The 22,219-nt window shown below is 43.1% G+C and overlaps 1 protein-coding gene and 1 non-coding gene across 4 annotated transcripts in view; both read left to right on the top strand.

The window, feature by feature from the left end:
* EIF4ENIF1 (eukaryotic translation initiation factor 4E nuclear import factor 1) overlaps positions 1–22,219 on the top strand; it is a 55,592-nt gene that overhangs the window by 5,367 nt on the left and 28,006 nt on the right. For all 3 annotated transcript variants that reach the window (XM_063663200.1, XM_063663199.1, XM_054470415.2), the window contains exons 3-6: positions 12,898–12,971; positions 16,497–16,624; positions 20,874–21,160; positions 21,698–21,899. In XM_063663200.1, the coding sequence (XP_063519270.1) occupies positions 12,898–12,971; positions 16,497–16,624; positions 20,874–21,160; positions 21,698–21,899 (691 nt within the window). The remainder of the gene's footprint in view (positions 1–12,897; positions 12,972–16,496; positions 16,625–20,873; positions 21,161–21,697; positions 21,900–22,219) is intronic.
* Positions 5,279–5,385, top strand: LOC129023737 (U6 spliceosomal RNA). The gene has a single exon (XR_008496885.1). It is a non-coding gene; the product is annotated as a U6 spliceosomal RNA (small nuclear RNA).

Genomic DNA, 22,219 nt, shown 5'->3' with positions numbered 1-22,219 from the left:
CTCCTGAGTAGCTGGGATTACAAGCATGCACCACCACGCCCAGCTAATTTTTGTATTTTTAGTAAAGACAGGGTTTCTCCATGTTGGTCAGGCTGGTGTCAAACTCCCGACCTCAGGTGATCCGCTCAACTTGGCTTCCCAAAGTGCTGGGATTACAGATGTGAGCCGGCTGGTGATTTTTTTTTTTTTTTTAATAGGTGGTGTATTCTGTGGAAACTTGTAGCTGTGTATGTTTACTCACAGGGTCAGAAAAACACATTGGCCAGATGAGAGGGCCCCTTAACCTTTGACCCTTCTTAGTTTAGTGTTCAGTCGCTTTCTGGGATAATGTTAGTAGTTTGTTGTTCAGAATTCGAAGAGTTTTTCTTTTTCCCCCATGAGTAGAAGTATAGATGTTTTGGTTAGGTGCTTTTCAGGGTAATGTACCAGAGTTTCCTTTTGTGTTAAGACATCCTTTAGTTAACTTGTTTCTCAAATGTTAATATGCCTGGGGGATCACCTTTAGGCCTTGGGAAAGGAATTCTGAGTGGTAAGCAGGGGTGGTCCTGAAGATTTTACTTTTTAACCCACTCCCAAGTGGTGCACATGCTGCTGGTCCACTGACTATACTTTTTGGTATCAAGGCGTTGGTCTTCCTTAGAGAACTTGATAAATGGTGTTGGTGATGTCAAGTAACTCAGATGCATAGTTACTCTTTGGGGTTCAGATGATGTTCATTGTGCTTCGAAGAATATCTTAGGACCTCAAGTTAGAGTCACATTGGGTGCATTCAGACCTACTCCTAAATCTCAGTGTGGGATGGTCATAAGTGGGTTTATCATATGCACCTGTTACCCTGAGGGTCTTGAACCCCTAAGTTATAAATGCCGGTCTGTTTTGTAGGCCACATTCCTAAGACCAAAACCTATATTTTGGTAGTATCTAAGTATGCATTTTTAAAGTGATTGGATCATGTTGAAGGACTTCTGGAGGTTATAGAGTGGGGACTCACCTGAAAGTTATGGTTTAAGAGTGGTTTAGACAGTGGTTCTCAAAGTGTGGTCCCTGAACTAGCATTAGCATCATCTGGTAACTTGTTAGAAATACAAATCTCAGGCCTCTTCTCAGTGGTATTAAAGGAGAAACTTGGGGAGTAGAGCTTAACCGTCTGCATTTAACAAGCTCTTCAGGGGATTCTGGCTCTGGTTCAAGTTTGAGAACCATTGGCTTAAGAAATGATCACCTGCTCGCTGGGTGTGGTGGCTAACACTTGTAATCCCAGCAGTTAGGGAGACTGAGATGGGAGGATTGCTTGAGCCCAGGAGTTCAAGACCAGCCTGGGCAGGATGACAAGACCCTATCACTACAAAAAAAATTTTAAAATTAGCTAGGTATGGTGGCATATTGCCTGTAGTCTCAGCTAAACGGGACTGAGGTGAGAGAATCGTTTGAGGCTGCAGTGAGCCATCATCATGCCATTTCACTACAGCCTGTGCAACAAAAAGAGACCCTGTCTCAAAAAAAAAGATCGTCTCCTGGCAGTGGTGCTCATTCAACTTTTTCTTCACCAGAAGCCCTTGTTCACCAGTTCTGGAATATAGTACCTGCTATTCTGTTAGTGATGCCGTCTTCTGCTTGAAATACAAAATAGAAATGTTTTAGGCCATCCCACTATTCAGATCCATGTGGTTTTCTTTTCTGTTTTTTTGTTTTGAGACAGAGTCTCTGTCTCGCCAGGCTGGAGTGCAGTGGCCCTATGTCGGCTCACTGCAACCTCTGCCTCCCGGGTTCAAGCAATTTCCCTGCCTCAGCCTCCTGAGTAGCTGGGACTACAGGCGCGTGCCTCCATGCCTAGCTAATTTTTTTTACATTTTAGTAGAGATGGGGTTTCACCATGTTGGCCAGGATGGTCTTGATCTCCTGATCTCATGATCCACCCACCTTGGCCTCCTAAAGTGCTGTGATTACAGGCATGAGCCACCACGCCTGGCCTCACATCCATGTTATTTTCTTCAAGTGAATAGACTAATCTGTTTTGTTTGTTTGTTTGTTTTTGAGACCGCGTCTCATTCTGTCACCCAGGCTGGAGTACAGTGTTGCGATCTTGGCTCACTGCAACTTCTGCTTCCCAGGTTCAAGCAATTCTCCTGCCTCAGCCTCCTTAGTAGCTGGGATTACAGGCACGTGCCATGATGCCCAGCTAATTTTTGTATTTTTATTAGAAACGGGGTTTCACCATATTGGTAAGGTTGGTCTCAAACTCCTGACCTCAAGTGATCCACCTGCCATGGCCTGCCAAAGTGCTGGGATTACAGGCGTGAGCTACCGCACCCGGCCAAATAGACTAATCTTATAGAGGATACATACGTTATGCTGTTCTTCTTTTGCTCCTGTGTTTTGCCACTGATTCCTTATTAAATGACTGTCACCTGCCAGTTGGACAGGGAATAAAAAGCAGAGACACTCAGAACATTCAGCTTGATACTGACCAGTGTTAAACATGCGTGTTAAAGTTAAGTGAATGTTGAATTATCTTAGTTTAACTTCATGTGGAATTTTTTTTTTTTTTTTTTTTTTTGAGACAGGCTCTCACTGTGTTATCCAGGCTGGAATGCAGTGGTACAGTTAACTTACTGCAGCCTCGAACTCTGCATTCATGCGATCCTTCCACCTCAGCCTCCTGAGTAGCTAGGACTACAGGTGTGTGTCACCACACATGGCTAATTTTTTCATTTCTTTGTAGAGATAGGATCCCATTATGTTGCCGAGGCTGGTCTCCAACTCCTGACCTCAAACGATCCTCCTGCCTCAGCCTCCTAAAGTGCTGGAATTCCAGGTGTGAGCCACTGCATCTGGCCCCACGTGGACTTTTCATAACCTTGACTAGTTACAAAGTGGCATTATTGTAGTCATTAGTGTCTCCAGGGATCTTTAAGGGAGGCCATCCTAATTTGTGGCTGGTAGGCCAATTGGTCATAGCAGTCAGTACAGCCATGTTTGTCTTTCCTTTAAAACAATCAGGAAAATGGACAAGCAGTTGAAGTGACTGACTTGAGTAATCCTAGCCTTCTTGGATATAATCAGAAGACTTGAAGCCAATCCCCAGAGAAAAGAGTAACTTATTTAAATCCTAGGTTGAAACAGGAATCAGGTGGTCAATTTTTCCTGTACAGAAATCTTATTTGATAACTTTAAATGTATCTTTCATAAACTGAATAGTAACTCAGGTGGCATTTCTGTGACAAATTTAGTTATAAACTTTTTAAGCTAATTTAAGGACACCTATTTATGTTGGAGAAGGTAGAATTATGGTATGAAAAGTCATTAGGAGGACAAGGTGGGAGGATGAATTGAGTCAGACTGGGCAATATGGTGAGACCCCCATCTCGTTAAAAAAAAAAAAATATATATATATATATATATATATATATATATATATATATATATATATATAGCCAGGGGTGGTGATGTGCACCTGTGGTCCCAGATACTCAAGAGGCTAACGTGGGAGGATCACTTGAGCTTGGGAAGTTGAGGCTGCAGTGAGCTATGACTGCACCATTGCACTCCAGCATGGGCAACAGAGTGAGACTCTGTCTCAAAGAAAAAAAAAATTATTCAATCTTAATGTGTGAACTGTCCAGAAAACCTATCTAACTGGAAGTTGTTAGAGCGGGCTGGCTGGGGGCTGGCTGGCAAGACCATAGAAAATAGCTTCTGACTGCTTTTTCCTACCCATTCCTTTTTTGTTATTGTTGAGACAGAATCTTGCACGATGTTGGCTCACTGCAACCTCCACCTCCCAGGTTCAAGTGATTCTCCTGCCTCAGCCTCCTGAGTAGTTGGGATTACAGGTGTGTGCCACCATGCCCAGCTAATTTTCTTTTTTTCAGTAGAGACAGGATTTCGCCATGTTGGCCAGGATGGTCTCAAACTCCTGCCCTCAAGTGATTTGCCCACCTTGGTCTCCCAAAGTGCTGGGATTACAGACGTGAGCCACTGCACCCGGCCCCTGCCTGTTCCGTTTTGTTTTGTTTTCAGAGGGAGTTTCGTTCCTGTTGCCCAGGCTGGAGTGCAATGGCGTGATCTCGGCTCACCGCAACCTCTGCCTCCCGGGTTCAAGCGATTCTCCTGCCTTAGCCTCCGGAGTAGCTGGGATTACAGGCGCACGCCACCATGCCCGGCTAATTTTTTGTATTTTTAGTATAGATGGGGTTTCTCCATGTTAGGCTGGTCTCGAACTTCTGACCTCAGGTGATCTGCCCGCCTCACCCTCCCAAAGTGCTGGGATTACAGGCGTGAGCCACCACGCCCGTCCAGGAATATTTCCCTTTTAATCCCCCTTCCATAAATGTGACTTATGTGAAATTCTACATGTCAGAGTGTCCCTCAGAATGCATAGTTGTTTCTGCATATGATTTCTGCAGAAATAAATGGATAAGGATTTTAACCATTGTTCTTTGGGGCTTTTGTTGAGATTCATTTGCTTTCCACTTTAATACTGATCACCAAAAGTGGGTGTTCATACTAGTAATTCCCCAATAGGTTTTGGGAGCCTTGACACATTTTCTTTAAGGAAGCCTGCTGCAACTAAGAAAATATGTTTATGCTTCCTTGGGTGTGTGGCTCTTGGGCAATTAGTAGCTTGTTCTTGCCTAGTCAGGTTTTAGTAACCTGTGCAAAAATTGAAGTCTCAGATATTAACTCATATTCTCCATATGGTAATCTTAATGAATTCATTCGTGATCAGTAAGTTCCTATGGGTTAAGACTTTCCAGGCTAGGCACAGTGGCTCACACTTGTAATCCCAGCACTTTGGGTGGCTGAGGCAAGATGATCACTTGAGCCCAAGAGTTCAGACCAGCCTGGGCAACACAGCAAGACCTCCTCTCTACAAAAATTTTTTTAAATTAGCTGGATGCGGTGGCATGCGCCTGTAGTCTTAGCTGCTTGGGAGGCTGAGGCAAGAAAGATCACTTGAGTCCAGGAGTTTTGAGGCTGCAGTGAGCTATGATCATGCCACTGCACTCCAGCCTGAGAGTGAGACCCTGTCTCAAAAAAAAAAAAAATCTCCAAAAGGATAGATTAAAAAAAAAAAAAAAACCTCTCCAAAAGGGTAATATCACATCCTTTCTTCAAATACTCATAAGAAGGGAGCACTCCTAGTTAGAGTGGCCAGTTCCCAAGTATTCTGTCTTTAGCCATAGTTGAACGTTTTCTTTGAAAATATCCCAAAGGGGTATTTCCACGAATAATGTTAAGGGCTCTTGATGAGATGGCAAGTTTAAAAACTCTTTTCGTGCTTGCTTCGGCAGCACATTTACTAAAATTGGAACGATACAGAGAAGATTAGCATGGCGCCTGCGCAAGGATGACATACAAATTCGTGAAGTGTTCCATATTTAAAAAAAAAAGACTCTTCTCTTGGCCAGGCATGGTGGCTCACGCCCATAATCCTAACACTTTGGGAGGCCGAGGCAAATGGATTACCTGAGCTCAGGCAGCCTGGCCAACATGATGAAACCGCATCTCTACTAAAATACAAGAAAACCATTAGCCGGGCATGGCGGCATGAGCCTGTAATTCCACCTACTCGGGAGGCTGAGGCAGGAGAATTGCTTGAACACCGGAGGCAGAGGTTGCAGTGAGCTGAGATCGCACCACTGCACTCCAGCCTGGGTGACAGAGTGATACTAAAAAAAAAAAAAAAAAAAAAACAACTTCTTTTGAGAGATGTAGGGGTGGGGACAAGAGTAATCCGTCTATGTGGGGCACTGAGCTGGGCACACAGGATATATTATGTGGACAGTTATAAAGAGAGCAAACTGTTTCTTTTTTTTTTTTTTTTTTTTTTTGAAACAGTCTCACTCTGTCGCCCAAGCTGGGGTGCAGTGGTGCGATCTCAGCTCACTGCAAGCTCCGCCTCCCAGATTCATGCTATTCTTCTGCCTCAGCCTCCTGAGTAGCTGGGACTACAGGCGCCTGCCACCATGCCCGGCTAATTTTTTTGTATTTTTGATAGAGATGGGGTTTCACCATGTTAGCCAGGATGGTCTCGATCTCCTGACCTCATGATTTGCCCGCCTTGGCCTCCCAAAGTGCTGGGATTACAGGCTTGAGCCACCGTGCCCGGCCATTTTTTTGTATTTTTAGTAGAGACAGGGTTTCACTGTGTTAGCCAGGATGGTCTCAATCTCGTGACCTCGTGATCCACCCGCCTCGGTCTCCCAAAGTGCTGGGATTACAGGTGTGAGCCACTGCACTCAGCATTTTTTTTTTTTTTTTTTTTTTGAGACAGAGTCTTGCTCTGTCCCCCATGCTGGAGTGCTGTGGCATGATCTCGGCTCACTACAACCTCTGTCTCCTGGGTTCAGGCAGTTCTTGTGCCTCAGCCTCCTGAATAGTAGCTGGGATTTCAGGTGTCCACCACCAGGCCCAGCTAATTTTTTTATTTTTAGTAGAGACGTGGTTTCACCATGTTGGCCAGGCTGCTCATGAACTCCCGACTCAAGTGATAGCTGGTCTCGGCCTCCCAATGTTTTGAGATTACAGGTGTCAGCCAGCACGCCTGGCCCAAACTGTATTGACTTAGCTCATGGTTTCTCTCTTCCCCACTTAAGTAGGGGATCTTCTTGTGCTGGGATACCACCTTAAGCATCTTAGGATCATGTTGGAAGGTAACACATTTAGTGCTGTAAACAGTGAGGACGTTTTCTCTCATTTTTCCCTAAATGTCCACGTGGATCTTGGGCCACATTTTGAGAAACATGCTCAATTGGAAGCAATAATTTTTAACCTCTTTGGCGTTCATTGGAAATCTTTTGAAGGTGTGAACATTCACTGCAGAAATTGCACAAATGCATCATTTTCCATATGGTTTCAAATGGGAGGTCTTACACTCCTTGACACCATGGAACTGGTTTAAGAAGTCTTACTTTTCAGGAACAGTAAATACTGTTTACCTAGATGTTTACAGTGACTCCCTGCCACTTTTACAGCCCAAGAGTTGTCTTGTTTCTAAGCCCATTTCTTAGTGAAGAAAATGGCTCTTTATCCTCTATGGACAGGCGAGCTATGTTTTAGCCATTGTATTTGGTCAAAAGCGCGCCCTGGCACAAATAATGTTGCTGGTGTGGTTAATGTCAGTGTGTAACTAGCTTGCTACTCTGCCTTCTGCTCTTATAGGCCTGTGAAGTTTGTACATCTGTTCACTTAAGCATCACACCTATGTATGCTAAGCATGTAAAGTCAGCAACGAAAACTGGAATACGGAAGTGAAAATGAGAATTTTGTTAATTCTTGTTAACTGCGAGTAGTTGGTGTTTATCACTCTGTGATTAAAGCAATAACTCTAAGAGGAAAGATTATATTGAACAAAACATTAACTTCGAATAGCCTCTCAATTTCAATTTTTTTTTTTTTTTTTTTGAGACAGAGTCTTGCTCTGTCGCCGAGGCTAGAGAATCTCAGCTCACTGCAACTTCCGCCTCCTGGATTCAACCAATTTCTCCTGCTTCGGCCTCCCAAGTGAGGCTGAGATTACAGGCATGCGCCATCATACCCAGCTAATTTTTTAATTTTTAGTAGAGACAGGGTTTTGCTATGTTGGCCATGCTGGTCTTGAACTCCTGACCTTAAGTAATATGCCCGGCCTCTTTTTTTTTTTTTTTTTTTTTTGAGACAGGGTCTCTGTCACTCAGGCTGGAGCACAGTGGTACAATTACAGCTCATTGCAGCCTGGATCTCCTGGGCTCAACCAAGTAGCCTGGACAATAGGCATGCCACCATGCCCTGCTTTTTTTTTTTTTTTTTTTTTTTTGAGATAGGGTCTCCCTCTTTTGCCCAGGCTGGAGGGCAGTGGCGCAGTCTTGGCTCACTGCAACCTCTGCCTCCCAGGTTTGCAATTCTCATACCTCAGCCTCCCAAGTAGCTGGGGCTACAGGTGTGCACCCCCACATCCGGCTAATTTTTTTGTTTGAGACAGAATCTTACTCTGTTGTCCAGGCTGGAGTGCAGTGGTGTGATCTTGGCTCACTGCAACCTCTGCCTCCCAGGCTCAGGCAATTCTCCTGCCTGAGTCTCCCGAGTAGCTGGGATTACAGGCATGCCAGGCTGGTCTTGAACTCCTGATGTTAAGTGATCCACCCGCCTTGGCCTCCCAAAGTGCTGTGATTACAGGTGTGAGCCACCGTGCCCGGCCCATATTTTCCTATTTTTAAACTAATATCCTTTTTCTGTTCCAGGATTCCATCCAGGATATCATATTACGTTTAGTTGTCCTCTCTCTTTAGGCTCCTATTTTTCTTTTTTTAAGACTGTTACTTCTGTTAAAGTATTTTTTGATTCCCCATCAATAGGACCAAAATTAGGCTTTTCTGGATGTTTTGTGGTTGTGTTAAAGTGTTAGCCTTTCCCAGGTGACTCCTAAATAAATAGGTAAAATCATTATAGAGTTCAGCAAACAGCTGTACTAGTAATTGAGAACACCTATTGGGATCCCTGTTACCTTTGGAGTTAAAAGTTTCAAACAAAACACCACTTAGAAACTTCTGTACGTTAAGAATTTACACATTTAAGTGTGAAAGATTGTCTTTGATTGAATAGCACATTAGGGTTCTTAGTATCTGCATGGGGTAGTAAGGGGATATGTGATAATCTTTAGTTACTTTTAAGAGTAAAAAATTGCTTTGCAGTGGTTTTTCCTGTAGCATTATGTATAAGTATTTCCTATATTGCAAGGTCCTTCCTGTTTCTACTAGAAAAATTTTAAGCCCTCTTGTCCTTAGGATTTCTGTATTACAGTAATACCTGATATCTTCATAACTACTATTGCTCCACCCTCCCTGAACCCCTCCCCCAGCCCCAAAGTTGTGCTAACCCTACAGATCTGACACCATGTTTGCCCTGCAGATTTCTCTGGAGTCTCCTGTGGTGTGTTTTGTTTTTTTCTTTTTTTGAGACAGGGTCTCTGTCACCCAGGATGGAGAGCAGTGGTGCGATCACTGCAGCCTTGACCTCAAGTGACCCTCCCACCTCAGCCTCCTGAGTACTCAGCGGGGACCACACTCGATGAATTTTTTTTTTTTTTTTTTTTTTTTTTTTTTTTTGAGACGGAGTCTCGCTCTGTCACCCAGGCTGGAGTGCAGTGGCGCGATCTCAGATCACTGCAACCTCAGCCTGTGGTAGCTGGGATTACAGGCGTCCGCTACCACACCTGGCTAAGTTTTATATTTTTAGTAGAGACAGGGTTTCACCACGTTGGCCAGGCTGGTCTCAAACTCCTGGCCTCAAGTGATCTGCCTGCCTCAGCCTCCTATGGTGGTGGGATTACAGGCGTGAGCCACTGTGCCCAGCCCACTCGATGAATTTTAAAATTTTTGTGTAGAGACGGGTGTCTCCTTATATTGTCCAGGCCGATCTTGAACTCCTGGACTCAAGCAATTATCCTGCTTCAGCCTCCCAAAGTTCTGGGGGTACAGATGTGAGCCACTGGACCCGGCTGACTCCTATCTTTACTGGTGATTTATAGGTTATATGTTCTTTGACAATTTTTTTCAGAATTTTGAACAGCCTCTAGGTATTTCTTTATATTTGGAACTCTGTTTATCTCAGTTTTACAAATTTTTATTAGTATTTCTATCCAGTTATAAGACAGGTAATTCATAAATAAATCCTAAATAAATGCAAATGCCTGATTGATATCCTGGTCTTAAAAAAATATCATATAGTCCTAAGGCATCTTCTTGTCCTGAAGAAAACATTTAGATGCTTCAGTTTTCTGTAAACACTGAGAGAATTCATGGTATGCCATACCCAGTGATTCTTGTGGGCTGATTGAGCAAATCTGTCCCTCCATCCTTACCCCAAGATGTTGAATCAGTGATCTGAGAAGCAGTGCACATTCTCCTACTACAAGGCCTGGGATGGGAGTGTTGCCAAAGTCATGGCATAGTGGAATGTGCTTTTTTGCAAGGCAGTTGCAGCATTTTACTGGTGCTGAAAGTTTCAGAATTGCTTTTTTTTAACTTTATTATAAAAAATATTTCAAAGTATACCAAAAGGAGGCAGTAGTTTGTTGTATATGTGGGTAGAAATGTGTGTTAGTGTGCGTGTGTGTATATATATGTGTATATATGTAAGTGTGTATATTTCCTAGCTCTACTGAAAGGGCCTTCAAGAAAATGAGGATACCCAGTTCCCAGACCTTGGTGTTTTATGCAGTTCCTCACTTAAAGAAACTAGGATTTCTCAGAAATAGCTGATTCCAGGGCTGGGACAGGATGAATACAAGATAAGCTAGAATGTATGACAGTTTAAAAAAAAAAAAATATGGCATGTTGAAAAAGACACATGGGCCAATTTGAAGAGGCACCCACTGGCAAAATCTGGGACAGTTTGAGCACCACATAATTCAGGACATTAATGAGTTATAGACCAACAGAAAAACCAGGAGTCAGCCGGGCACGGTGGCTCACGCCTTTAATCCCAGCACTTTGGGAGGCTGAGACAGGCAGATCACTTGAGGTCAGGAGTTCCAGAGCAGTCTGGCCAACGTGGTGAAACTCCATCTTTACTAAAAATACAAAAAAAAATTAGCCAGGCGTGGTGGTGCATGCCTGTAGTCCCAGCTATTCGGGAGGCTGAGGTGGAAGAATTGCTTCAACCCAGAAGGCAGGGGTTGCAGTGAGCCAAGATTGCGCCAGTGCACTCCAGCCTGGGTGACAGAGCAAGACTCTGTCTCAAAAAAAAAAAAAAAAACTAGGAGTCTGTGAGTCCATACCAATAATACATAGGTATATAAACAGGGGAAAGGAGGACTTGCCTTTACAGTATGATGCCAAGTGCTGGCTGGTAAATATGGAGACAGGGCTAGAGTGGCATAATGAAGAGTGGTTTGGTCAAGAATCATTAATGGATGCTAACTTTAGTGGAAAACTGGAGACCAAGATATTTGGATGATTTTAAAGTGTCTCCCCACAGATTGCATGCTAAATGCAAATAGGAAAGCAGTAACTAAATAGTAGAGAAACTAGAGAATACCTTGACCAAATGATCAAAATTAGCACCATAGATAAAGGACAGATGAACATCATGGGCATCCAGAAGTGATGGTCTGTGAAGGACACAACACCTCTTCAGTTAGTATTCTGCCCCATGGATATTTAGGCTCAGTCTATCATGAGAAAACATCAGACCAACCCAAAATGAATAATGTTCTTTTACAGAAAGGGACTATATTCTCTAGAAATGTCACTATCATAAGAGACAAAAGTTATAGAAATGTTCTAGATTAAGGGAGACCAAAGAGGTACAACAATCAAATATCTGATTCTAGATTGGATCCTGTGTTGGAGGGAGAAGATCAATATAAAGGACATTACTGGGTCAATTTACAAAACTGGAATTGGGAAGGTAGATTAGAAAAAAGTATTATCGATAGCTGTAGTTATAAAAAAACTGGCAGTTCTTCTCAACTTGGGTCTGCAGAAGTAAGTCTTCATGCCCTGAGGCATCCGTTATATGTGAGTGATTAGCCTCTCTCCTGTGCATACCAGCTAAGTACATCCTTGGGAGAATGGGAAAATAGTCACTCAGGTCATTTTCTGTAGGGCTAAATTCTCTCATGGAGCTGGATAACAGGCTGTAAAAGAATATCTTCATTCTTAGGAAATAGGCACTGCAGTATTTAGGAGTAAGGCATCATGACTTATGCAATTTACTCTCAAGTTAGTCAAAAAAAAAAAAAAGAGCTCGCTCATATGTGGAAGCCAAAAAACTTGGCTTCGTGGAGATAGAGAATAGAATGATAGATACCAGAGTCTGGGTAAGGTGTGTGGGTGGGATGGCAGAATACAAAGAGGTTGGTTATATGGGTACAAACATGCAGTTGAAGAAGGAGTAAATTCTAATGTTTGATAGCAGAGCAGAGTGGCTGTGGTTAACAAGTGTATTGTATATTTCAAAATAGCTAGAAGAGAGGACTTTAGATGTCTCCAAAACATAGGAAGGATAAATACTTGAGGTAATTCACACCCCAGATATCCTGACTTGATCATTACACAGTTTATACATGTAACAAAATATCACATATACCCCATAAATGTATACAAATATCTGTATCAATTTTTTAAAATTCTGCAAAAAAAAAAGTAAATGATAAATAGGGAGAAATGTTAATAGGTACATGTATATGGATTTTTTTGTGTTTTTTTAGTCTTGCAACATTACATTTAAAAAAAAAAACTATCACCCCCCGGGCCCAGTTGCTCACACCTGTAATCCCAGCACTTTGGGAGGCCGAGGCGGGCAGATCGCCTGAGATCAGGGGTTTGAGACCAGCCTGGCCAACATGGCAAAACCCCGTCTCTACTAAAAATACAAAAATTAGCCAGGCATGGTGGTGTGTGCCTGTAATCCCAGCCACTTGGGAGGCTGAGGCAAGAGCAGCTTGAACCCAGGAGGTGGAGGTTGTAGTGGGCCAAGATTGTGCCACTGCACTTCATCCTGGGCTACAGAGTGAGACTCCATCTCAAAAAAAAAAAAAAAAAAAAAATCCCCTTGTAAATTGGCATCTAATGCATTGAAAATTGGTAAGATTAGGCAGAGGTTTTATCTAAGACTAAAGTTTCCTTGTCTTGATGAGCATTCAGTGTTATGGAATGTAACAATGTTATTCAATAGCAATTATGAGAGATTGTTTTAGCCAGAAACTGATCACTTTTAAGTTACTAGATTATTCTGCTTGAGCTTGTGAGAACCTTGATGTACTCCAGTCCTTTCTGAAATAAGGCAAGATATAAATAAGAATTGTGTGAAGTGTTAAAGATGGACACTTAGAATTATTCAGAACAGAAAGAAGTTTAAAGTTTGTGGCCCAAGAAATGTAATTCAAAATGACTATTTGATTTCTCTTTTTAGGAAGAACTCTTGGATATAAAAGAACTCCCCCAATCCAGACAGAGGCCTTCATGCCTTTCTGAAAAATATGACAGGTATGTGTGTCATTCTAGTCCTTAACTACTTCTAGTCAATAACTTTTTGTTATACCAAACTTGGTAAATTAAGAATTGTATTGTTTTGAAGTTTTCTGGTAGAATTATGAGTGAAAGAGGGATTTTGAGAGGTAATAACATGGATTTCAACTACCTAGGAATGAAACTAAAATTAAAAAATGACCTGGTCAGAGTCACATAGTCAGAAAGCAGAATTAAGACTTGAACCCGACAGGGCGTGGTGGCTCATGCCTGTAATCCCAGCACTTTGGGAGGCAACGCAGGCGGATCACGAGGTCAGGAGATCGAGACCATCCTGGCTAACATGGTGAAACCCCATCTCTACTAAAAATACAAAAAATTAGTCGGGTATGGTGGCGTGCGCCTGTAGTCCTAGCTACTCGGGAGGCTGAGGCAGAAGAATGGCATGAACTCGGGAGGCGGAGCCTGCAGTGAGCCGAGATCGCACCACTGCACTCCAGCCTGGGTGACAGTGCGAGATTCCGTCTCAAAAAAAAAAAAAAAGACTTGAACCCAGGAGTCCTCACGGGGGTCTTGTCCTCTACCAGTGGTTTTTTGCACTGTACTTTGAGGGTACCTGCCTCAGGTATGCTGCTTAGGGGGGCTCTTAGTTCTTTTTTTTGCATTCCCACAAAAAACTATTCAGCCGTTCAGATTAGCTTTATTGCATCCTGGTTTCCCTCAGAAGAAGGCGGCTTTGGTTTGGGAAGACTATAGCTAAAAATGGTCTGAAAATCTCCTACAATAATCCTATATTGTACTACTTATGGCTACCTTAGTCATTTCTTTTTTTTTTTTTTTTTTTTTGAGACAGAGTTTCACTCTTTTTGCCCAGGCTGGAGTGCATTGGCGGGATCTGGGCTCACTGCAACCTCCACCTCCCAGGTTCAAGCAATTCTCCTGCCTCAGCCTCCCAAGTAGCTGGGATTACAGGCACCCGCCACCACGCACAGCTAATGTTTTTGTATTTATGGTACCTATAGTACTATAGTGCCTATAGTCCCAAGTACTCAGGAGGCCAAAGCAGGAGGTTTGCTTGAGCCCAGGAGCTTGAGGATGCAGTGAATTATGATTGTGTCACTGCGCTACAGCCTAAGCAACAGAGATCCTATCTCAAAAAAAAAAAAAAAAAGTCCTATTTAACCAGGAAATTGAACATTAATATGATGCTTTATATGTTAAAAAAAAATGTGGGCTAATACTAATATAAACCATCTACCTTGATATTTAAGAGATGATGGGCCAGGCGCAGCGGCTCACAGCTGTAATCCCAGCACTTTGGGAGGCCAGGGCGGGCGGATCACAAGGTCAGGGGTTTGAGACCAGCCTGGCCAACACAGCGAAACCCCGTCTCTACTAAAAATACAAAAAATAGCTGGGTGTGGTGGCACATGCCTATAGTCCCAGCTACTCGGGAGGCTGAGGCAGGAGAATCGCTTGAACCCGGGAGGTGGAGGTTGCATTGATCCTAGACTGCGCCATTGCACTCAAGCCTGGGCAACAGAGCAAGACTCCATCTCAAAAAAACAACAACAAAAACAAAAAAGCCTGGATGCCTCAACCACATTCCCTGATGAAGGTGATACTTGAATAATGGCTATTCCAATTAATTAGGATTTTTCTTTTTTCCTTTTTTTTGAGATGGAGTTTCACACTTGTTGCCTAGGCTGGAGTGCAATGGCGCGATCTTGGCTCACCACAACCTCCGCCTCCCGGGTTCAAGTGATTCTCCTGCCTCAGCCTCCCGAGTAGTTGGGATTACAAGCACCCACCACCACGCCTGGCTAATTTTTATAGTTTTTGTAGAGATGGGGTTTCCTCATGTTGGCCAGGCTGGTCTCGAACTCCTGACCTCAGGTGATCCACCCACCTCAGCCTCCCAAAGTGCTGGGATTAGCAGGCATGAGCCACTGCGTCTGGCCTACAAAATATATTTTTAAAAATTATCTGGGCATGGTGGCACGTGCCTATAGTCATAACTACTCAGGAGGCTGAGGTGGGAGGATCACCTGAGCCCAGAAGTTTCAGGCTGCAGTGAGGTATAATGATGCCACTGCATTCCAGCCTGGGTGACAGAACTCTGAGACCCTGTCTGAAAAAAATAAAAACAAAGTTATCCTGGGCAGACAAACAGCTTTTATTTCTGAAGCAGAGACATTGTGCCTGGTGGTAAAAATAAGAAAGAGGAGAGAGTTTCTCATTCTGTTTCACCTCTCTGAGAACTAAAATTTGTTGGGCTCTTAAACGCTAGATAATCCTCACCACTACCCTAGAAGGTAGGTAGTATATATTTTATTGTGAGGAGTTTGAGACTGAAAAGCTAACTCACTTATTCAAGAAATGTTCATTGGTACCTGCTATGTGATAACTACTGTGCCAGGTTCTATAAAATATTCCGTGGCTTCATGGGGCATTGGTCTATGGAAGGATATAATCAAATACTTGTAAAAATTTATCATTGCAAACATCACAGGCTGCAAAGGACAAGTGTGAAGTACGTTGCTAGTGTATAGCATGGCCTGGTCTAATCTGGGGGTTGGGAAGTTCTTTCTGCAGAAGATGCAGCTCAGTAACTTGTCCAGGATGTTCCCAGTAGTGGTGGTAAAACTAGAATTAAAGCCCAGATTTTGGGCTCCAGAGTTTCTGCTCTGTGTACAGTACTACTCACCACCCCATCATTACATAGAGAATAAAATAAAACCTAAACTACACATTTTAGGTCGTAAGAGCTGTTTGCCCTGCTTATGGAAAAACTAAGACTGTGCATAGAAACTCTGGAAAAATACACATCAAATGATCCAGGTGCTACTTCTGGGAGAGAGTTAAGGGACTTTTTTTTCTCCCTTGTATTAATCTTCAATAAACAACAGTTAATATTTATGGAACATCTTCTTTGTATAGTACAGGCGTAGTTATTGTAATCCATGTGCACGCCATGGTATACAGTCTAAATGTTTCAATTGTGTACAGACCATTAGTTTTCAAGTGACTATTGGTGTTGTGTGATCAACAACAAAGTATTACTGAATTAATAGATTTTTTTGTTTTCATATTAAAAGAGGTAACAATTCTGCAGGCAGTCATGAAGCTTTATTTTAGAAATGGGTTTCTGGCTGGGCGTAGTGGCTCACATCTGTAATCCCAGCACTTTGGGAAGCCAAGGCAGGCAGATTACTTGAGGTAAGGAGTTAGAGACCTGGCCTGGCCAACTGGTGAAACCCCGTCTCTACTAAAAATACAAAAATTAGCAAGATATGGTGGTGGGCACTTGTAATCCCAGCTACTGGTGAGGCTGAGGCAGAAGAATCACTTGAACCTGGGAGGCAGAGGGTGCAGTGAGCTGAGATCACGCCACTGCGCTCCATCCTGGGCAACAGAGCGAGAACCTGTCTCAAAAAAAGAGAAGTGGGTTTCCATAACTTATTAGCTGAGGAGGTTTAGAAATCACACTGCCTATATGGTTCATGGGCGCAAGTGCTAACAGTTGTATTTTTTGACCTGTAGTGATGGTGTCTGGGACCCTGAGAAGTGGCATGCCTCTCTCTACCCAGCTTCAGGGCGGAGCTCACCAGTGGAAAGTCTGAAGAAAGAGTTGGATACAGACCGGCCTTCCCTGGTGCGCAGGATAGTAGGTGAGCACACAGTCACTCAGAAGTGGGGTTAGTGATTTTGGGCACATGCTTTTGGCTGCTGGTTTCATTCTTAGCTCTGAGAATTTTACGCTTTGAGGGGAAATGTCATTATCAGGAAACTGATTTATCAGTTGGATTTTTCCTAATCAGCAGGGTAAAGTCATAGTCTACTTTGTCACAGCTATATAAGAAGACTGTTAGGCTGTGTGCTTCTGAATTAAAAGTACTGATTATCTTTCACTGGCATGGATAACTGAGTTAGATGTGGTGGGTAGCATAAAGCTGTGCTGGAAACCTCATGCTTTCTTTCATATGTGAGACCAGTCCTCGGGTATAAATTAGTTCTGGCAATTCTTTTTTTTGTTTGTTTTGTTTTTGTTTTTTTTGAGACGGAGTCTTGCTCTGTTGCCTAGTCTGCAACCTCTGCCTCCTGGGTTCAAGCAATTCTCTGCCTTAGCCACCCAAGTAGCTGGGATTACACGTGCCTGCCACCATGCCTGGCTAATTTTTGTATTTTTAGTGGAGATGGGGTTTCACCATCTTGGCCAGGCTGGTCTTGAACTCCTAACCTCATGATCCACCCACCTCGGCCTCCCAAAGTGCTGGGATTACAGGCATGAGCCACTGCGCCCGGCCTAGTTCTGGCAATTCTTAATTCATAATGGACTGTGATCTGAATACAAGGCTTGGATACGGTTTGAGACTGAAGTTAAGTCTGATCTTCCAACTTTCCTAGTTTAAAGTTTACCCCTTTAGAAACGCTGTTTAAGGGTGAAATGGAGACCAGGTAATATAAAAGCAGTCAAGGAACTTGTTGCAAGAACTTTTTTTGAGATGAGAGGACAACCCATCATAAAAACTTGGAACCAAACGAAAAAGATAGCCCGGCTCTAGTTTAAGCTATAAGACCCTTCTACACAGTCTGTCAGTACACTCAGCACAGTAATGTCTCTCAAATAATTTATTCTAGCAGAATCATTAAAGATATGCAGAGACTTTATTAAAATGATGAAAACTGAGAAGGAACCTAAATATCCAATAGTAGAAATGGGTCGTGTAAACTTCGGTATATCCATATATAGGAATGTTACATTGCATTGTCCTGTAAAACCATGTTGCAGATGTGTTTATTGGCAAATAATGTTCATGACGTACTGACTCATAGAAAACTCTCCATATTGTATCCTGTGTTTGGAAAAAACTGAGACTGCACAGAAATTCTGTAAAAGTACACAACAGAACATTCTAGGACCTGTTTGTGATAACAGAATTAAAGCAGATTTTTCTCACTTGGACTAATCTTCAGTTTCCTGGTTTTTCTAGGAGGACATTTTTTGTGTGGTGACATGTTTGTTCTTCCTACACCATTAAATTTATTGAGATAGAATTTACATATAGCCTGCACAAAAAGTATACCATTTGATGTCTTGACGTGTGTGTATCTGTGAAACTGTTACCAAAATCAACATAAGCATTTTTATCACCCCCAAAAGTTCCCTAGTATTCCTATGTGTCCCTCCCTTTAGCTGCCCCCCCACAACACTTCCCCCTTCCCAAGCAAGCGCTGATATGCTTTTTTTGTTTGTTTTTGGGTTTTTTTTTTTTGAGACAGAGTCTCCCTCTGTCACCCAGGCTGGAGTACAGTGGCGTGATCTTTGCTTACTGCAATCTCTGCCTCCCAGGTTAAAGTGATTGTCTTGCCTCAGCTTCCTGAGTAGCTGGGATTACACATACACGTTCCACCATGCCCAGCTAATTTCTTTTTTCCCCCACTGAGACAGAGTCTTGCTCTGTCACCCAGGCTGGAGTGCAGTGGCGCGATCTCGGCTCACTGCAACCTCTGCCTCCCGGGTTCAAGTGATTCTCGTGCCTCAGCCTCCCAAGTAGCTGGGATTATAGGCGTGCGCCACCATGCCCGGCTAATTTTTGTATTTTTAGTAGAGACAGGGTTTTGCCATGTTGGCCAGGATGGTCTTAAACTCCTGACCTCAAGTGATCCACCCACCTCAGCCTGCCAAAGTGCTGGGATCACAGGCATGAGTCACTGTGCCTGGCCCCAATTTTTGTATTTTTAGTAGAGACAAGGTTTCACTATGTTGGCCAGGCTGGTGTTGAACTCCCAACCTCAGGTGATCCACCTATCTTGGCCTCCCAAAGTGTTGGGATTACAGGCATGAGCCATAGTGTCCGGCCTGATCTGCTTTCTGTATCTGCTTTCTGTTCCTATAGATTCGTTTACATTTCCTAGAATTTTATATAAATGGAGTTAGTATAGTATGTACTCCTTGTGTAGCTTTTTTCACTAAGAATAGTTAAGATTCATCCACGTTGTTGGGTGTCTAGTTTATTTTCATTGCTTAATAGTATTCCATTGTATGGATTTAGCAGTTGATCTGTTTATCTGTTGATGTACATTGGGTTGTTTCCAGTTTTTGACTTAAATAACCAAAGCTGCAATGAACATTCATGTACAAGTCTCTGGACATAAGCTTTCTTTTCTCTTGGGTAAAAACCTAGGATTAAAATGGCTGGGTTGTATAGTAGTTGTATGTTTAACCTTCTGGGAAATTGCCAAACTGTTTTCCAAAGTAGTTGTACCATTTTACGTTTCCACCAATGGTGTTTGAGAGTTCCACTTGCTCCAGCATCCTCGTCTGCACTTGGAATGGTCAGTCATTTAAATTTTAGCCATTCTAATAGGCGTGTAGTAGTATCACATGGTTTAATTTGCATTTCCCTAATGACTAATTGTGTTGAGTATCTTTTCATATGCTTATTTGCCTTCCACATAACCTCTTTGGTGAAGTGTCTGTTCAGACCATTTGTCTGTTTTTCAATTGGGTTGGTTTTTTGTTTTGTTTTGTTTTGTTTTGTTTTTTGAGATGAAGTCTGGCTCTTGGTGCCCAGGCTACAGTGCAGTGGCACAGTCTCAGCTCACTGCAACCTCCACTTCCTGGGTTTAAGCGATTCTCCTGCCTCAGCCTCCCAAGTAGCTGGGATTACAGGCGCCTGCCACCACACCTGGCTAATTTTGTATTTTTAGTAGAGACGAGGTTTCACCATGTTGGTCAGGCTAGTCTCGAATTCCTAACCTCAGGTGATCCACCTACCTCAGCCTCCCAAAGTGCTGGGATTACAGGCGTGAGCCACTGGGTTGGTTTTTTTATTAAGAGATTTTATGTGTTCTGAATTTAAGTCCTTTATCAGAAAAATGCTTTGAAATATTTTGTCTCAGTCTGTGGCTTGTCTTTGCATTCTCTAAACAGTGTCTTTCAAAGAGTAGAAGTTTTAAATTTTGATCAAGCCCAGTCTATCAGTGTTTTTTAAATGGATCATACTTTTGGTGTCATGCCTAAGAAAACTTTGCCTAACCCAGTGCCACAAGGATTTCCTCCTATATTTTGTTCTAGAAATTTTTAGTTTTAGGTTTTACGTTTAGATCTGTGATCCATTTTGAATTGATTTTTGTATATATCTGGCATTATATATATATATATTTTTTTTTAATTTTAATTTTTATTTTATTTTATTTTTTTGAGACTGAATCTTAGTCTTTCGCCTAGGCTAGAGTGTAGCGGGGTGACCTCTGCTCACTGCAACCTCTGTCTCTGGGTTCAAGTGATTTTCCTGCCTCAGCCTCCCAAGTAACTGGGATTACAGGCACCTGCCACAATGCCTGGCTAATTTTTGTAGTTTTAGTAGAGACGGGGTTTCACCATCTTGGTCAGGCTGGTCTTGAACTCCTAACTTCCTGAAACACCTGCCTTGACCTCCCAAAGTACTGCATTATAGGCGTGAGCCACCATGCCCGACCCCAAATATAGATTTAAGTTCATTTCTTTGTCTGTGGATATCTAACCGTTCAACACCATTTTGTTGAAGAGACACTTTAAATTTTTAAGCAGTTATTTTTTCAAATACTGACGCCTACTATAGTTTATTAGTTGACAAAACATTTGCTAATAATTCTTAGATAAGGATTTGGTCAAAATAAAGGCACTGCAGAGACTAATCATGGAAAATCATTTATTGTGACGTACTTCTATTGCTGCAAAGAGAAAGGCCAATGTCTCAGCCTTATTTAAATACATAATGTACATGTTACCCTGAATCTGCTGATAAGCCCAATTTTAGTGGTGACTGTCTTCCAACCATCCCCTTCCTCCCATCAGTCATGGACATACTATCTAAAAAAGAAGAAAACACCCTTGTTGGTTTGTTTACCTTTGTCTTTCCCACGTCCTTCCAGATCCACGAGAGCGTGTGAAAGAAGATGACTTAGATGTCGTTCTCAGCCCTCAGAGACGGAGCTTTGGAGGGGGCTGCCACGTGACAGCTGCTGTTAGCTCCCGGCGCTCAGGAAGTCCATTAGAGAAAGATAGTGATGGGCTTCGTCTGCTTGGTGGACGTAGGATTGGCAGTGGGAGGATAATCTCTGCCCGGACCTTTGAGAAGGATCACCGTCTTAGCGATAAGGACCTGCGGGACTTGAGAGACAGAGACCGAGAGAGGGACTTCAAGGACAAGCGTTTCAGGGTTTGTCTTTTTTTTTTTTAAATTGAGACAGAGTTTCGCTCTTGTTGCCCAGGCTGGAGTGCAATGGCGCGATCTCGGCTCACCGCTGCCTCAGCCCAGTATCTGGGATTATAGGCATGCACCACCACACCCGGCTAACTTTTTATATTTTTAGTAGAGACGGGGTTTCTCCATGTTAGTCAGGCTGGTCTCTCAAGCTCCCAACCTTAGGTGATCCGCCTGCCTCGGCCTCCCAAAGTGCTGGGATTACAGGCGTGAGCCACCGCACCTGACCTGGGTTTGTCTTCTAGATTCTTCGGTAGTTCATGTGCTTGGGGACTTGACATTCACTTCATTTATACCAGGTTACTTTGAGAACAGGCATGAGCACAGCCTGCTCTTAAACCAGTAAGGGAGGAAGGGGTGGGGATGGTGATGGGCCTCGGGTATATAGCATCATATCTTCCTTTCACTATTGAACATTACAACGAAGACCTTGACTGAAGTAGAAATGCCTTGACTAGAAATTTTTTAATCTTGCTTTATGTACTTTTCCAGAGAGAGTTTGGAGATAGTAAGCGTGTCTTTGGTGAGCGTAGAAGAAATGATTCTTACACAGAAGAAGAACCAGAATGGTTCTCTGCTGGACCCACAAGTCAGTCTGAAACCATCGAACTGACTGGCTTTGATGATAAGATACTAGAAGAAGATCACAAAGGGAGAAAAAGAACAAGGCGACGGACAGCCTCTGTGAAGGAAGGTCAGTTCAAACTTTGGGAGGGAAGTTCACTGTTTTAAAATGAGATGTAGGCCGGGCGTGGTGGCTCACACCTGTAATCCCAACACTTTGGGAGGCTGAGGCGGGCGGATCACCTGAGGTCAGGAGTTCGAGACCAGCCTGGCCAACATGGTGAAACCCCGTCTCCACAAAAATTCAAAAATTAGTGGGGTGTGGTGGCTGGTGCCTGTAGTCCCAGCTACTCGGGAGGCTGAGGCACAAGAATTGCTTGAACCTGGGAGGTGGAGGTTGCAGTGAGCTATCACACTACTGCACTCCAGCCTGGGTGACAGAGCAAGACT

This window comes from Pongo pygmaeus, chromosome 23 (genome assembly GCF_028885625.2).
Source record: "Pongo pygmaeus isolate AG05252 chromosome 23, NHGRI_mPonPyg2-v2.0_pri, whole genome shotgun sequence".
NCBI lineage: Eukaryota > Metazoa > Chordata > Mammalia > Primates > Hominidae > Pongo > Pongo pygmaeus.
The sequence above is the reverse complement of the archived record's forward strand: the minus strand, read 5'-3'. Positions and strand labels throughout refer to the sequence as shown.